At 40.0% G+C, this 15,662-nt stretch overlaps 1 protein-coding gene across 3 annotated transcripts in view; it reads right to left on the minus strand.

Annotated features, from left to right (window-relative positions):
• The window catches only part of SPECC1 (sperm antigen with calponin homology and coiled-coil domains 1), a 114,687-nt gene extending 101,237 nt beyond the window's left edge, over window positions 1-13,450 (minus strand). Inside the window, exons 1-3 of one of the 3 annotated variants that reach the window (XM_053457014.1) lie at window positions 13,350-13,450; window positions 9,461-9,604; window positions 5,174-5,309 (exon numbers count right to left, since the gene is read on the minus strand). In XM_053457014.1, coding sequence (XP_053312989.1) covers window positions 5,174-5,309; window positions 9,461-9,601 — 277 coding nt within the window. In that variant the 5' untranslated portion in view covers window positions 9,602-9,604; window positions 13,350-13,450. Of the gene's footprint in view, window positions 1-5,173; window positions 5,310-9,460; window positions 9,670-13,349 lie in introns of those variants that run through there. The other 2 variants (XM_053457013.1, XM_053457016.1) reach the window with 2 other exon arrangements.
• Window positions 13,451-15,662: the final 2,212 nt, after the last annotated feature.

Raw genomic sequence — 15,662 nt, forward strand, 5'->3', positions numbered from 1 at the left:
TGATGTGCATATGATATGGGGAAAAAAAACTCACCGGTGACATTTTTCGGGGCGAGGAGTGAGCTCTGCACATTTGTATGGATGAATCAGTTGGTTGGTATGTTCATAGCCCAGTGTGGAATTTTTATTGCCCTGCAATGTCAGATGAGTATAAGGCTTCTTGCTTGGATATGAACAGCTTCTCTTCTAGAAACCTTTGTAACCTGCCACGATGGCAGCAATTTAGTCAGTTATTGGAACTTTCTGTGTATGAACTATAGCCTACTGCTACTTAGAAGAAAATCAGACCGGCTACGCAAAGTATTTATGTGCTACGATATACCTACATTTCCAATATGGGGCAGAGTGACTCATTGGCAGGTTTTTAATCATAAAAATAGCAGGGGAAGTTTCTTAAGAGAAAAGTATATAGATTTTTTTAAATGCAAACAATGTTTACACGATGATAATACGGCTAAATTTATCTATCTAAATTATTTATCAATGTCCCCAGAAATCTCATGTTTCAAATGAAATCCCATCAGGTGTTTTGTGCGAATGCTACCTGCCTTTAATCTATGCGCACAAATGTATGTTACTTATAAAAGTTTGGGGGGTTTTTGGTTTTTTACCATATTCACACATGTTTTTCCTAGGCTTCTCTCAAGTTTATCCATGTTTAAGAGTACCATACTTGTCTAATTTGTACCAATTAAGAATACTTAAAGTGTTCAGGGTGAAACCTACATGAACTTGGGGAGACTTTTATAGACTATTTAATATTATTTTAAAGTGGTGGTTGGGCTCAACACGAGGACTTACTGTTTATTAATCCAAGAACGATAACACGGCATAAATTCCGTATGCTAGCAAAATATTTACATTAGAAAACCTGCCCAGGTTAATTTTCCATTAAAGTACATTAGAGATCAGGGAACTTGCCTACCTAGCTACCTAGTAGTCTGTACCACAGGCAGATCTACAGGGACGGGACCACCAGAGCCAGTAATTAAAACAAAATGACACATATTCAGATTTAACCCTGCACCCCTAACTAGTGCCCCCCTTACTCTCCTTATCACTCTTAACTCTCCTTTACTCCTCCATCCCATTCTCAAGATCTAACATGGACTCGTTCTATAACTTCATTCTCCCATTACCATCAGTGATAAATCACACCCTCTCTGCCTGGTATCCTTCCTTTACCATACCCCACACTCCTTGTCTGTCACCCATAGACCATTAAGCTCCTGTACCAACATTTACATAATAACATGTCCGATTCTTTTTTATACAGCAACTAGCAGGAGACCCCACTTTCCTTATGTGTGCTTTCCTTATGTGTGCTATTATCTTTCTTAATTGCATTTTGTAAATTAACCCTTCACAGATTCACCTCTCAGGACTGAAAATACGGACTTTGAAGTTGAATAAAACACATAATGTTTCTTTTAAGCAACTGAAATAGCACTGTGCTGGATGACTAACCCAATGGGTCCAAATGTACTACAAACGCCTGCATATGTGCAACTTCAAAGAAACATCACGATGAAATCATTCGTAGCAACTAACAAACAACTATTTCAGAAATCTATGATACCCCCCAAACAATATAAGTAAACAAATATAAAAAGGCACTTTTAAATCCATTAGTAGATTCTTCCCTGATGCATAAATCTAAGTCCAGTATATGGGTCCCAATGTAGCTCTTCAATACCGAGTCCTAAAAGTGACTCTTAATAAAATGTGTACACTAACAATACCTCTGTGCCCTATTCAGCTCTTCTCTAGACAGCAGGATAGAACTGGCAGTTCATCTGGGCAACGAATATTTAGGGAATGGGACATACAACCAAAGAGTAACATTGCTGGGTCACATGACAGAAAGCGTCTAGAAAGAAATAATTAAACGTTTATTGAAAACGAGTGGACATAAAGTGGAGGAATAAATATTTATTGAGAATCTAAAAAGCTTTGCTCTCAACAGCCAATGTGAAAAACATCATTCTATGTATAAAATATTAATTGCAGAAACCAACACATCCAAAACAAAAAAGGTAACATGTGACTGTGGATTTATTAGTATAAGGCAGATGTAATGTTGTTGCATTGAAAAATGGTTTTGGATACAGTGGGCAACACTAGACAACAAACCACACATTACCCCCCTATGGTAGACATCAGTCACTTTGCATTGCCCTCTGCTGGACAAAATGCATATATATTGTATAGATCCTTACTCAAGAGCACAAAACAAGTTCGATTATTAATGTGAATTCTTAAAAGATCTGTTTTCAGATAAGCTTAACCCAAAGATAAATATGTAAAAAAACTAATATGCGTTACGTTTAGTTTTGGATAGATCCAGGTGAGCCCCTGTAGCCTAGAGCCCAATGACTATTTCAGGCTGAGCCTGTGTGGCTGGGTGATTGGAACTGTGGTACAAGCAGAGCTGGAGATCTGCCAGCGCGGACATTATCTGTTTAGTGTCATCTTTCTGTTTAGTGTCACACTGACTCGCTTGATAATTGTTACATCAGCGTTGAATAATGCCGACTGAGTTATTAATGGCCAAAGGCTGTCACGCAAAGTCATTTTCCACATCTAACAATGCGCCATTCCCTTTAGCACCAGCAAGCTGTCTGTCCAAAGGCCACACTTGTGACATCAGGGGTTCTGATTAGGGCAGGCATTCCACACTGGTATTCACCGGAAGAGATAAAGTCTTCCTCTAGGCAAGGACACCATTCTAAACTTGTAATGACTTCTAAACTTGTAATTACCGTACTTTTAAAGGGATAGTAAAGAAAAAAATATAGCTTGTTAAAAAGAGGAAAACAGAATAAGCAACATACTGTATTATGTTTTTATACATTTACTAAAGGGTTATCATTGCAGACTTTTTGGGAGGAGGGTTATATTCACCTTCTGTAGGGAGACCAGATGCCTCCTTTATCAGGAAAGTTTTAAAAAGCAAGCATTTTAAGGCAACTATACACTGCATTTGTTTCATTAGAGTCATATTCATAGCAGCCATCTTGTATAACATACTTTGTAGAGGATTCCTTTTAGCAAGTGGTGAGATCTTTAGTACCTCTAGATGGCAATCTTGCTGCATTAATGGATTGCGACAATAAGTATGATCAGTTCATTGAACAGTGCGCTCTATGCTGTACAGATGCATTTCTGAAAGCTCTCATTAAATGTGTCACAATTAAATGGCCATGGGTCACTGTTTGGCATAAAGCACTATTACCGTATTGGCCCGAATATAGGCCGCACTTTTTTCCCCCACTTTAAGTCTTTAAAGTGGGGGTGCGGCCTATATTCGGGGTCTAGCGCCCGACGCCGGGGACATGCAGTCCCGGGCGCCGGGCAGGCAGCGGGGTCAGGATACAGATCCCCCGCAGCGGTGCAGGGGACCTGTATCCTACTGTCTGATACGCTCAGACAGCCTCCCCTGCCAGCACTTCCCACGGGGGGAGTGCCGGCACGGGAGGTTGTCTAAGCGCATCGCGTGGACGTTCACCGGCAGCGGCGATGCGCCGCTGCCGGTGAACGTCCGCATGATGCATTTTACATCCCCCCCCCCGACTTACCAGAGCAGACTCCCGGGTGTCTTGCAGGGCCGGCGGAAGACATCTACGCAATACGCGTATACAACTTCCGGTGCCGGCACTTCCGCTGAGTGCTGGCACCGGGAGTTGTATACACGATGTGCATAGATGTCCCCCTCCGGCTCCGCAAGACACCCGGGAGTCTGCTCTGGTAAGTCGGGGGGGGGGGGGGACAGAGTGGCAGCATATCTCGGGGGGGGGACAGAGTGGCAGCATAGGTTGGGGGGGGCAGAGTGGCAGCATATCTCGGGGGAAGGACAGTGGTAGCATATCTCGGGGGGGGGAGGACAGAGTGGCAGCATGTTTTTTGGTGCTTTTTTAAAGAAAAAAAACTTTTTCTTTAAAAAGCACCAAACTTTTAGGGTGCGGCCTATATACGGGGGCGGCCTATATCCGAGCCAATACGGTATTAAAAACCAAGTTAAGCAGTTTGACATTGATTCAAACCATTATATCGACTTAACTATAAAGCATAAACAGGTGTTTAAGGTACCATCATGTAAATATGGAAAGGTAAATCACCATGTTTCAACCCACAATGTATAGAGATCCATGTTATCTGCATTCACTTACTAAATTGTTCTCCATATTTTAGGCTACAGCATTTCCTTTTTTGTACATACGATTAATCAGAATTTTGCATTTAGTTTTTGTGTGGAGTTTCTTTTTTGAAACACAATATGAGTACTGCACCAGCGTAAGGGCTACAAAGATTTGGACACATTCATGGAGATGACGCACTGAAAATGCCACAGTGTAGCCAGATCCCTAAAAGATTCGGCTTGTTTTTGGTGGGAGAGATAGTAATGCCGAGTGGTTCCTGTCTCTCCTTGAAGACTTCAGTAGTCCACGTCATAGTAACTTGAGAAGGATCAAGTAAATCTCGCCCTCGCTCAGGCTAATGTCTGGGAGGCAAGAAAGAGGAGACATATGCCTTTGAGGACGTCCCTCTTCAGAAGATTTTGGGGTCCTGCTACCTCTGTGGCTCTTACTCAAGCACCTTGATGCACCACATCTCAGACCTTCGATAAAAATATATCTCTAGTCTAACCAATCGCTTCTCGGCCTTTTGGCTAAGGTCAAGTGAGTACCTGTGAGAGATGGAAAGCCTTTTGGATGGAACCTTAGGATTGTTTTGATTTTCTCCTGTTTTCAGAAGCAAGCAATAAATAATAGATGTTTTAAACCCAGAACATTTAGTTTGCAATTGTTAACACAGCTCAACAGCTCACAGTTCAATAGGCATTAAAAAAGCGTTCTGCTATGTGGTAAACAGGCAATCATGTCCATTTTTTGTTTAAACTATGGTTAGTTTGCTGAACACTACTTTGGTAATATCCTGGAAACTTGGAAGAGACGTGTAGTAATTATCCATAAGCACTATCTTGCTGCACCCACAATAAGCAATGCTACAACTTTGGGCTTTGTGAAGTCATCCATGAGGGTTGTGAAGGAAACCAACGGAGAGAGAAGGAACCAATGGGCCAACCGAGAAAGATTACAGAAATAGTGGTGAAAAAGCATCATAAAAAAGTGTATTCACATGCTGAGCATTCCACAGCCTATAGCATCCTTACCTGCACTGCTCCTTAACCTGGTCTCGGAAAGCTCAGAAATGGCTCCTGTAGTGATGGTTTTCTTTAGCCTGGAGGTGGTGACGGCACTGCAACCACTTGGCTTTGTGAGCATGTCATCACTGCTTGCTCTTTTCAGCTGTGACAGAAATGCATATAGTAAAAAAATATAGCTGATCCAACCCTTACCAATGTGCAGAAACAGAGACATTGTTCATTGCTTGCAGAGGCCAATCATTTTCTTAATTTTTGTAAACATATCGACACAATTTTTTTAAAGAATTTAAATATCCCTTTCTAAATAAATATACTGTATCGTAACATTCCACTTCATGTACCTACCAGTAAGCATGAAACTGAATGTCTAATCGTGGTCGCCTTCCTAAACATAGATAATCTAATCATTTATTTTTAGCATATTGTGTTTAAAGTTATGGTTAGATCTGACATTAATAGTTCTCTCATCAGTTTTCATGATTAAATGTATAAATCACAGGTTTAACTAACAGCGTCTCTGAGCAAAGCCTAAGATGGTGACAATATCTCTTTACAGGGGTAGTAACAGATTTTGATTACTTGTCCTGAAGTTATATGGTGTTTCTTAGAAAAAGCAAGATTGTATTTCTATACAAGTATTTCTAAATGTGATTGTGAATATGCTATTTATATTTTAAACTTGACATCGAGTCTCCAAATTTTTAGATGCACAATTTAAAGCCATACTATCTCCAAAGATGCCATTATATTATGATTTCATGCTAAAATCTGGCCAGGTCCTAAATCGACCCCTAGGATTATTCTCTCAATATATAGTAAGTGGTTAAATCATTGCTTGGTTAGCATTTCATTCAAAGTGCTTAATAACAGGGTAGTGGAAATAATATTATCAGTGGTCTGGATTCCACTAGTACCGTATGCAATATGTTAAAGCTTTCTTCACAGCCTAAAGCGGTCACGTTAAACAAATTGATAATCGTCTTTATTTAGATAAATATAGCGTTCTCCTGATGATCATATCTTTATTCTCCTTACACTAATCTAAATTCCTGATCTGAAAATACATTTCTATATTTGAACCTGTTCCTACAGTTCTCTGGGTCTTCCTTCCTGATTTTGTCCATCTGTTCAGTTTATGTATTTTTCATTTCAGGGAAAATCATTTTTCTATTCTTTTTTTTTCTATATGAACATATGAGCATAACCAACATCTCTGTTCTCAGTCTGTTCACATCAAAAATTTAAAGGGACGCCGCCCTCCATGAGTACATTGTTTGCCTCTTTCCTTTTATGTTAAACCACGAATAAAGCAAATAACTTTATTTACCACATTGGGTCTGTTACACGGTAGTTCATTAAAACCAGGATCCTGGGATTGTATTTTGCCAAACACTTGGTTCTTCTTTATACAGACCCATGCCACAAAACTGATGACAGATCTCTCTACTGGATAATCAGGATTTCTGGTGCGATGCTACTCATTGGGCTAGTTCTAATAGAGATCTATGATCTCCCTAGATAGCCCATTTACACTATGTTGAAACAGCTGGCACAGCCACTATAGTAAACCGCACCCAGAGCTGTGCATCATATTCTGGTGAACAGAAGGAAGGATGGTGACCGTGGAGGTAGGCCCATGGGGGCGCTAGTGTGTTGCCCTAGGTCAGAGATAAATACACCACTAGATAAGTGTGTGTATGGTTAAGGGGAGGCCCCTTGCCCCCCCACCCAGTAACTAACATACACACTGGCACAACTATTTAGACACACACTCCCGTTACCACACATACATACTGCGAGATAGGTCAGGGATCGCCCCTCGCTGAGGTCAAGGGACAAGTGCCCGTCTTCATTCAAACCAGGCAAACAGCAGTAAATTCGTGCAATCTGACACAGGGTCAGGTTTATAAGAAAGGTTGCAAAGACAAACGAAATATAACAACACAGCAACAAAAGAAATACCTTGCCTGTCCGGCACTTACTATACAAGGGATGTCCCTCACTACCAGCTGGAGAGCTTCTCTCTGCCAACTTAACATATATGTCCAGCAACCTTTACTCACTTTACTCAAATGTCTCTCCCACAGACAGGCTTTCTGTGTCCTCAGCCAGAGAGAGCTATCTGCCCTCCTGGCTCCCCTTTTATATCCGCCCTCTCATTCACCTAAATTAATCACCTAGCAGGTGGAAGACTCTGGTGTTACTTCACATAGGAAAGGAACCTAGGAGAAACATACCTCCCTTCCACCACCAATCCTACATGAATGTCACAATACATATACATGCTAACAGACGTACACTCTCATACAAACATACACAAACACTTACACTAACACATACTCTAACACACACACATGCTAACACACACTCCCTCTAACACACACATGCATGCTAACACACACATACACACTTACACATAGACACTCATTCATATATGCATACACACATACAAATATAGTCACTCCCTAACTCTCTTGCCTTCTCCTTTTCTTACATTGTTCCTCGCTCCCTTACACCAGGGATGTCCAACGTGCAGCCCGCGGGCCAAATGCGGCCCGCCGGACTTTAATGTGTGGCCCTGCTCACGGTGCAGCACGGTGTGCGCAAGCCAGCCACCTAATAAAATTAAAGCTGCCGTCTTAGCACCTCATCACTTGGCCGCACCACGTGAACGTTGGTCTGCCGGCCCACGGCCCAATGTTCACGTAGTACGGCCGCGGGGTGAGGTGGTAAGACCGCCGTGTGTGCACGCCGGCCGCTTTCATTTTTTTAGGTCTTAGGCGGCCGACTTGCACAGACCGTGCTGCCGAGTGGCAGTGCCTCAGTGAGGCTCTTCACCCCGCCCCTTTTAAGATGTGACGCTCAAGGGGGTGGAGTCACAGAATAGTTCTTGAGCCCGCCCCTTAACTGAAGCCAAAGCTCAACTGCTAGCTCAGACATACTAAAACTTAGGGCCTCTGGTCAATGGCCAAACTAGTACACCTCTTGGTTTGTTACATTAGAAAGCAGAAAGATGGTATCGACCAGTGGTTCTCAACCCTTGTATCCTCAGGAACCACATTTGTCTTTGGTCATTAAGTCGCGACCCAAAAATAACCTCAGAAAAGATGAGGGAGTGGAAAGGCTGCTCGCGGGCTGCAGCAGGAAGAGGGGAGGAGCAATCAGAGAAAAACTTTATTCAGCTCCCACTAGGAACAGACAGCGACTGCAAACCAATCAAGCAACTTGCTTTGCGGTCGGGGGGTAATACTAAAGTACATGCCGGACCGGAGGCTGCCTGATGGCCCTGATTGTTGCGGCTGCGGTCCTGACAGCCTGATGCTCGCAGATTGCCGCTAGAATGTGTAAGGCAGCCCCAGGAAAGTGAAATTTTCCCGGTATGCCTCCAGTCCGGCCCTGACCCTCCGCGACCCACTTAAGACAGGGTCGCGACCCACTTTTGGGTGGAGACCCATGAGTTGAGAGCCACTGGTACAGACAATGCTGTGTGGATCCTGCTGTGTGCCCGTGGATCCAAATATTATTTTCTGCACAACCCACTTGCACAACCCAGTGTTCATAAATAAACAGTGATAACTAATTGTTCTGTCATGTTTACCCACTGGAGTATCGTGTAGAATATGATGGCGCTATATAAATCAATAAATAATAATAATAGTTGCCTCCATGACACAAAGCATTTTTTCACAGTAGATACTCTGCTTCTAATACAGTGTGGTATGACATGACATCGGTGTGCAGTTGCACAGCTGTGTAGGATCTATTGGTGATTTTTAATCAGTTTATGAAAGATAACAGTTTATATAAGTTATAAGTGTCACTATTATATCAACATATAGCCCTAGAAGAGAATTTGGTTATGTGAAGCAGTAACTCTTTTTCCAGCCGAGGCATCTCTAGATTACTAGGACCCTAAAAAGAGTTCCAGCTTACAAACTAAGAAAGATTTATAAATACAAACATTAAAAAACAAATCATTATAGGGATGGTTTCCGTGTTAATGCATGATATCTCTGTCCCTCGTGTTGATGAAGCCTCATAAATCAGCGGGGTGCCATACAATAGCTGGATCTGGTAGCTTAGTAACACCATCTATTCTAGGAAGCATTTATAATATAGTAGTGTTTATCAAGTGTCTACAGCTTTCGGGTAGTAAGCAAGAAAATGCTGTAGCTGTAATTTACATTTTTTATGTGGCCTTTCTCTTACTGTAGGTTCCTGGTCATTTCTGGCATTTTTTTTTTCTGGCAGATTAAATAATGATGTGAATAAAGCTATATGACTTTTTCATACCTTGCTGAGCCGGGACTCAAAAGCAAGTGAACTGGTGGACCTGGAGGTCTTCATTCCAAAGCTGGTGGTGGGAATGGCTTTGGCTGTTCCATGGCTCCCTTGTTTAGATATTGTACTCAAAGTACGGGATGAGCTCTTCATTCCCTGTTAAAAACAGAAACCAAACATTAAAAACACAAGTAACAAGCCTATTTTCTGAACAATTTAACTTATTTTCAAGATGGGTATTTGGTGTCGCTGAATGCCTTGCTATCGACGCATTTCAGTGACACTGTTTAAGCTTAGAAGGTGATTGTTGATTGCCTCCTAAGCTCTTTTAAATCAGGCGTCCACCGCTATATTGTATATGGGGAACGTACACACGACGGGGAGGGACCTCACGGAGCCCTGCAGTAAACTTCGGTGTTGCTGAACAGCATTACAGCAACACTGCTTTCCAAACTTGTTTAATCCCATGATGTGCCAGGGATTAACGTTATTGATCGTTAACTGACCATTTTTCCATGATGTGTCTGGAACGTCATTGGTAATTATGGGGTTAAAATACTTGTCACTGTGTGTCCTTGGCAAATATTGTTTCATGTTCCACTGTTATATCCATAGCTGTATACTGTAGGTATGCTGTATTACTGTAAGCACTTTACAGCCTTTACACTAAAAAGTAAAATGATTATGTGTTCATGATCCTGTCTTCCAATAAATTTGGCTATAAGGGAATATAATCCAATTTATAGCATTTTCACTCACATTGCTGAAACATATACATCTTATTTCCTCTGAACTTGCCTGATGTAAGTCATAAAGGCAACCGGCAGTTGGAAAAATGAAATTGACTGATGAGCCTAAATTACTTAAGTTTTGGGGTTTCTTTCATAATGGGCAAGTTTATTCACAATAATTTTGTGTTAATATATGTTTTTCTCAAATGTAATATGTATTTTTCTGTCTGGATCATTGCACTGTATTAGAGTGAGGGACAAGCAAAGCACAATGAAATATTTAGCAGTACGCCATTGCCTGTATCTTCTGAACACCCAAAAAATTCCATAAAATGCACAAGTTAAAATGTAATCTGGGAATGTTACGTGCTGAAAGGGGAACCTGCACATTTGATATCAATGGTATCATATTAAAATACGTTTTCAGAACTGCTTGTATATTATTATTATTATTATTAACATTTTCAGGCAGCTGCATATTAGCCATTATGCCTTATCACACAGCCTGTGATGGACACTATAATTGCTCATTGTTAATCTCCTAGGTGGACACTCTGACTAGTGAGAGACTGTGGAGGAAAAGACTTCATTAATATTGCCATAAAGAATCAGTGGTTATTGTGCAGAAAAGGTCAACCACATTATCACATGACTGACAACAATGTCTGTCTTCAGGTTTGGATAAAAAGGACATTTATTGGAACATCTCAATGTCCCCTTCAGCATACCAAGACATTTTGGACAATGCTATGCTTCCAGCTTTGTGGGAACAGTTTGGGGAAGGCCCTTTTCTATTCCAGCATGACTGTGCCCCAGCGCACCAAGCAAGGGCCATAAAGACATGGTTGGATGAGTTTGGTGTGGGAGAACTTTCCTGTCCTGCACAGAGCCCTGACCTCAACTCTATGAAACACTTTTGGGATGAACTCATTCTGTGCAGGGAAGAGCCCGCTGCCGTTAACCGCTCTCAGATAGGGAAGCTGGTAACACACTACTAGATCCATAACAAAGAGTAATCATTTTTATGTAGGTTGTGCTAACACATAACTATGTTAACCGTCTGCGTAGGGGTGAGGAACCTATGCAAATTTTCATATACAGCTTCTCATCCATCTTACCGCTTAACTCCGTGGTCACCTTGGGCTCTAAAGCTCTGCATTGGGTGACCGCCTTACTTCTATTATATATCTATATATACATAGAATATTTTTATTGTATCTTTTTGTACCATGTGTACCATTGCTCTCTTCTTTTCAGGATCACTCTCTATGATAATCATTGATCATTTTTCTGATTATCAATTTTATTATTTAACTCAACTCTCATATTTTTAGTACTCTTCATATTTACAGTATAATGACAGTTGCTTAACTTAAAGAAAATGATTTCCAATTAACTGGGTTTTGTCCACTGAAACTCGATTTATAATTGCCCATCAACAGAGACCAGTTGGACGCCAACAACAAGAGGTGGTAAATATAATTTTATTTTTAAATATTTTAAGCATTCTGCATATAACAGCTTATGAGAACTGCACCTTATAATGTATATAATTCATAAGATTTTACCCTGTGAAATGTTCTGCCTTTTGTCAGTTTGCAGTTCCAAGCTGAGATTGTTTTGCTGTTGCTGAGTGGATTGGAAAAAGTTAACTGGTTTGGTGCCAAGGGTGAAAATATTGGATACTACTACTAGAAATTGTGTAAAATACAAGTAATTGATACTTTATTAAAACATGTTGTTTATATAAAGTGCTATCATTTTGATGAATCTAGGATGTTTAGGCAATGTTATATGTTTTACTTGTTGCATCATGATTTGTGTTAAATCCATAAGCCTATAACTAATACCTGCTAACTGATCAATAATACTCCGTATAATTTTTTCTGTTTTATATGTTTGTGCACGACAGATCATATAGACATCTTCTGGATTTTTTTTTCACTGTAAATTATACTTTGAGCAACTATGATTGTGGTACAATATCTCGATTTGAATTATAATTTTAGTGTGAAATGCAATTATTTAGGATCAGAAATAAAATGTAGGGTATCTCTTTATACTAATATTGTGGGCATGGTTTTAGATAAATCATCCACCATACTGTTTTCATATTTTGATCCATAATTTCATAATTATCCCTACAAAGCTCTTGCTTGTTTACATTGGAAACGTCTTTATGACAGAGCCTCAAACCTTATATACTATATATACTATGTCATATACTATGACAGTCCTAGTAAAATATATTGTTTGCCTTCCTTAAATGTCTTGGATACCACATAATCTCCAATAATGTTACATTTATTGCACAATGTAACATGCTAGATGTTTTTCATATTTTACTGGAATTTCCATTTCTAGTTAATCAGTGAAACCACCTTAAATTGGTTTCAAAAACCATACCAGTAACAAAAATGAAACAATACGTAATAACTAATTTGAAAAACGCCATTTTTATCACTTTGAAAGGCTATATCATAATATATATATATATATATATATACAGATATATATATATATATATATATATCTGTATATATATATATATATATATATATTAAACTGTTAACAAGTAAAGTTTATACATAACATAACCATATGTTTGCCAAATGTTCCAAATCCAAAGACCACAACATCTGGATAATCATTTCTGACAGTGACCCTTGCTTGCCCTTCAACACTTAAAGGGTTAAAATGCAGGGATGCTTCCAGTTACTTTTAGTAAACATATCGCAATAAATTACTAATCATAGTACTAATCATAATTAAGTATAAGTATAATCCGACACGCCTTGTGCTGATGGAGTACAGATAATTAACTAGCATTTAAATAAGATGCTATTTTTCGTTATATTTAGTTCAGAGGGAAGTTGACTGTACATTTTAACATAACTGGCCAGTTTTAAATGTATGCGGATGGAAAGGGCATTAAATAACATGTCAGCGATCACTGGGGAGTATAATGAGCCCTTAACGTATACATAAAAATAGGCAGCCCTTGACACTCCTGGGCATGTGGATCTACTTTCCTGCGATGCTCAGCCAGCCTATACTCACATATATGTGCTTTCATAGTCATTGCTAAGATACATATATAGGTATAGTATATATATATATATGAAATATACGGTATATCCAAAGTACATGTTATATATTGGAATACTTACAGATAGTTTAATGGTGGCGAAGTGCTTAAAAACTGCTCTCCCTTCTCAGCTGTCAGCATGTGAACACCAGACTTAGTGTTTCAGTGTTTTTAGCTCTTCCCTAAGAGGAAAACCACAATTCAGCTAGACCCAGGCTGTTTGAGAAATGATTCAGAAATACGGAAGCAAGCTGGCTTCAGACGTTCTCTGGCACTCAAAGAAGTACACATGCGGCCAGTCGAAGAGAGAGAACATTCATTTTACAGATCTGGTGCCGGCGAGAGAGAGGGAAACCAGCAAAATGACTACACACGCCATGTAATACATCTTCTACAGATATCAGGGTTAGCAAACAGAATAAAAGCTATACAACATATATATATATATGTAAATGTACGTATAAGGTAATATCAAAGTAAATATTGTGCCAGTTTGTCAATTATTGTGCCAGTAGCACGATGAGATAGCGCTAGGTTTACTCATGAACTCAGGTGCTGGCTGGAAGGTAGGGCCAATGGAACAAGCAAAGTTTTACACTGCTGGTCTTTTAAAAAAGGAGACATTACTGACTCTTATTGTATTTCAGATGTTTTTTGGGTGTTTTCTAATTTGTCCTCTTTATACTTTACACTATTTAAGCTGTTCTATCATATTGTGGCCCCTGGGGCAGAAGGTTATTACAAGACATCTGTTATTACATAACATACGTGGATGCCGCTCTACTCGGCAGAGTATAAAGTTACTCCAAACACGTGGGGATCACTCCATACAGTCCTATCTCTGACAAAATCGGCATTTTACACTTTGCCCATAACAGGTTCATGACAGAAGGTGGTTTCGCTCACAGGCCTCACATCAGACATCACATTATAATTTCACCGCATGTACAAGAAATCACTGTGCGTCTACCGTGCTATTAACAGATGTAACCTTCCAAATGCAAACACTCTACGTATAGGTGCTATGAATACACTACCCAAATCTCCATGCAAATAGAAGGTTTATATTTTCAAAAGAAATTCTCTCTTTACATTGACCAGAGCCGTAGGCGCTGCGTTGGGTTTGGTCTCAGCCTCTAGCGTTCAGATTGAGAGGCAAAGCAGCAAATGTGTTATTTTGCTTTGGAAATCTGGAACTCCAGATGTCTGTAAAATCTGTGATCCATTCACTGCAGCTGTGAGAGTCATCAGGAAAGCCTGGCTGTATCCGTAGAGTGTGTCACTATTTTAACTCATTCTGTGCAAGGAAGAGCCCGCTGCTGTTAACCGTTCTCGGATAGGGAAGCTGGTAACACACTACTAGATCCATAACAAAGTGTAATCATTTTTATGTAGGTTGTGCTAACACATAACTATGTTAACCGTCTGCGTAGGGATGAGGAACCTATGCAAAGTTTCATTTACAGCTTCTCATCCATCTCATCGCTTAACTCCATGGTCACCTTGGGCTCTAAAGCTCTGCATTGGGTGACCGCCTTACTCATTTTGTGCATATATGAACTCACTCACTATGTTACTAAAATAGCAGGCCTTATTTTCAGCGTTTATCTTAAAAGGTGAGGTTACTAATTAATAATTACAATTTAGTACCTTGTAATAACTTCATGTTAACCCTTCATTTGCATACAGATCCTTTTGATATAATAGGTGAGTGGCAGCACAGTGTTAGCATGTGTGAGGTGCCAATGGTTGTACAAGGTTTAGTATAAAGGGTTAGAATTAAATATCTAATTTAGTAGGCTATGTTCCAGGGTATTGACCAACAGTACAACTGGTTAAGCTCTGTATTCAATCCGCATGTCTACCAGTTTTCAGGACATATTAAATGCGGGAAGCCAACTGTAAGCCAGGGATGCCATGACACAGAAGATACAGTCTCCCCGCATTCTCCATTCTATCAAGTTCTCCACACTTCTGTAATGAACGTGATACAGAGCTCTGCACGGTGAATGTATTTGTATTGTCAGTTATCAAAAAGTAGAAAAGAGAGACAAAGGTGCCGTTTATTAGCTGGACTTAGCAGCTCACCATGTGAAACACATCCATGAGGTGATCACTGACGTTTAACGTCATAAATAAAGTTTGGAGTACTACAATTATATTCAGAAATACATATGTCTTCATATGCTGTGTAATGTGGGTTGCCTACAGAGAATTAGACCGAGCAGATACTCACGTGACATTGTAAGTCTGTACATTACCATAACATTTGTATAATCTGCTCAGAGCACTAGACAGAGAAGTAATCTTGTGTCAGGCTTGGACGGGTTTAGTTAGAATAGTTATGTCCTTGGAACTGCTTGTTTTGGGCAACTCTTGGCTGAAAACGTCATGA

This window comes from Spea bombifrons, chromosome 2, assembly GCF_027358695.1.
Source record: "Spea bombifrons isolate aSpeBom1 chromosome 2, aSpeBom1.2.pri, whole genome shotgun sequence".
In the NCBI taxonomy this organism is placed as follows: Eukaryota; Metazoa; Chordata; class Amphibia; order Anura; family Pelobatidae; genus Spea; species Spea bombifrons.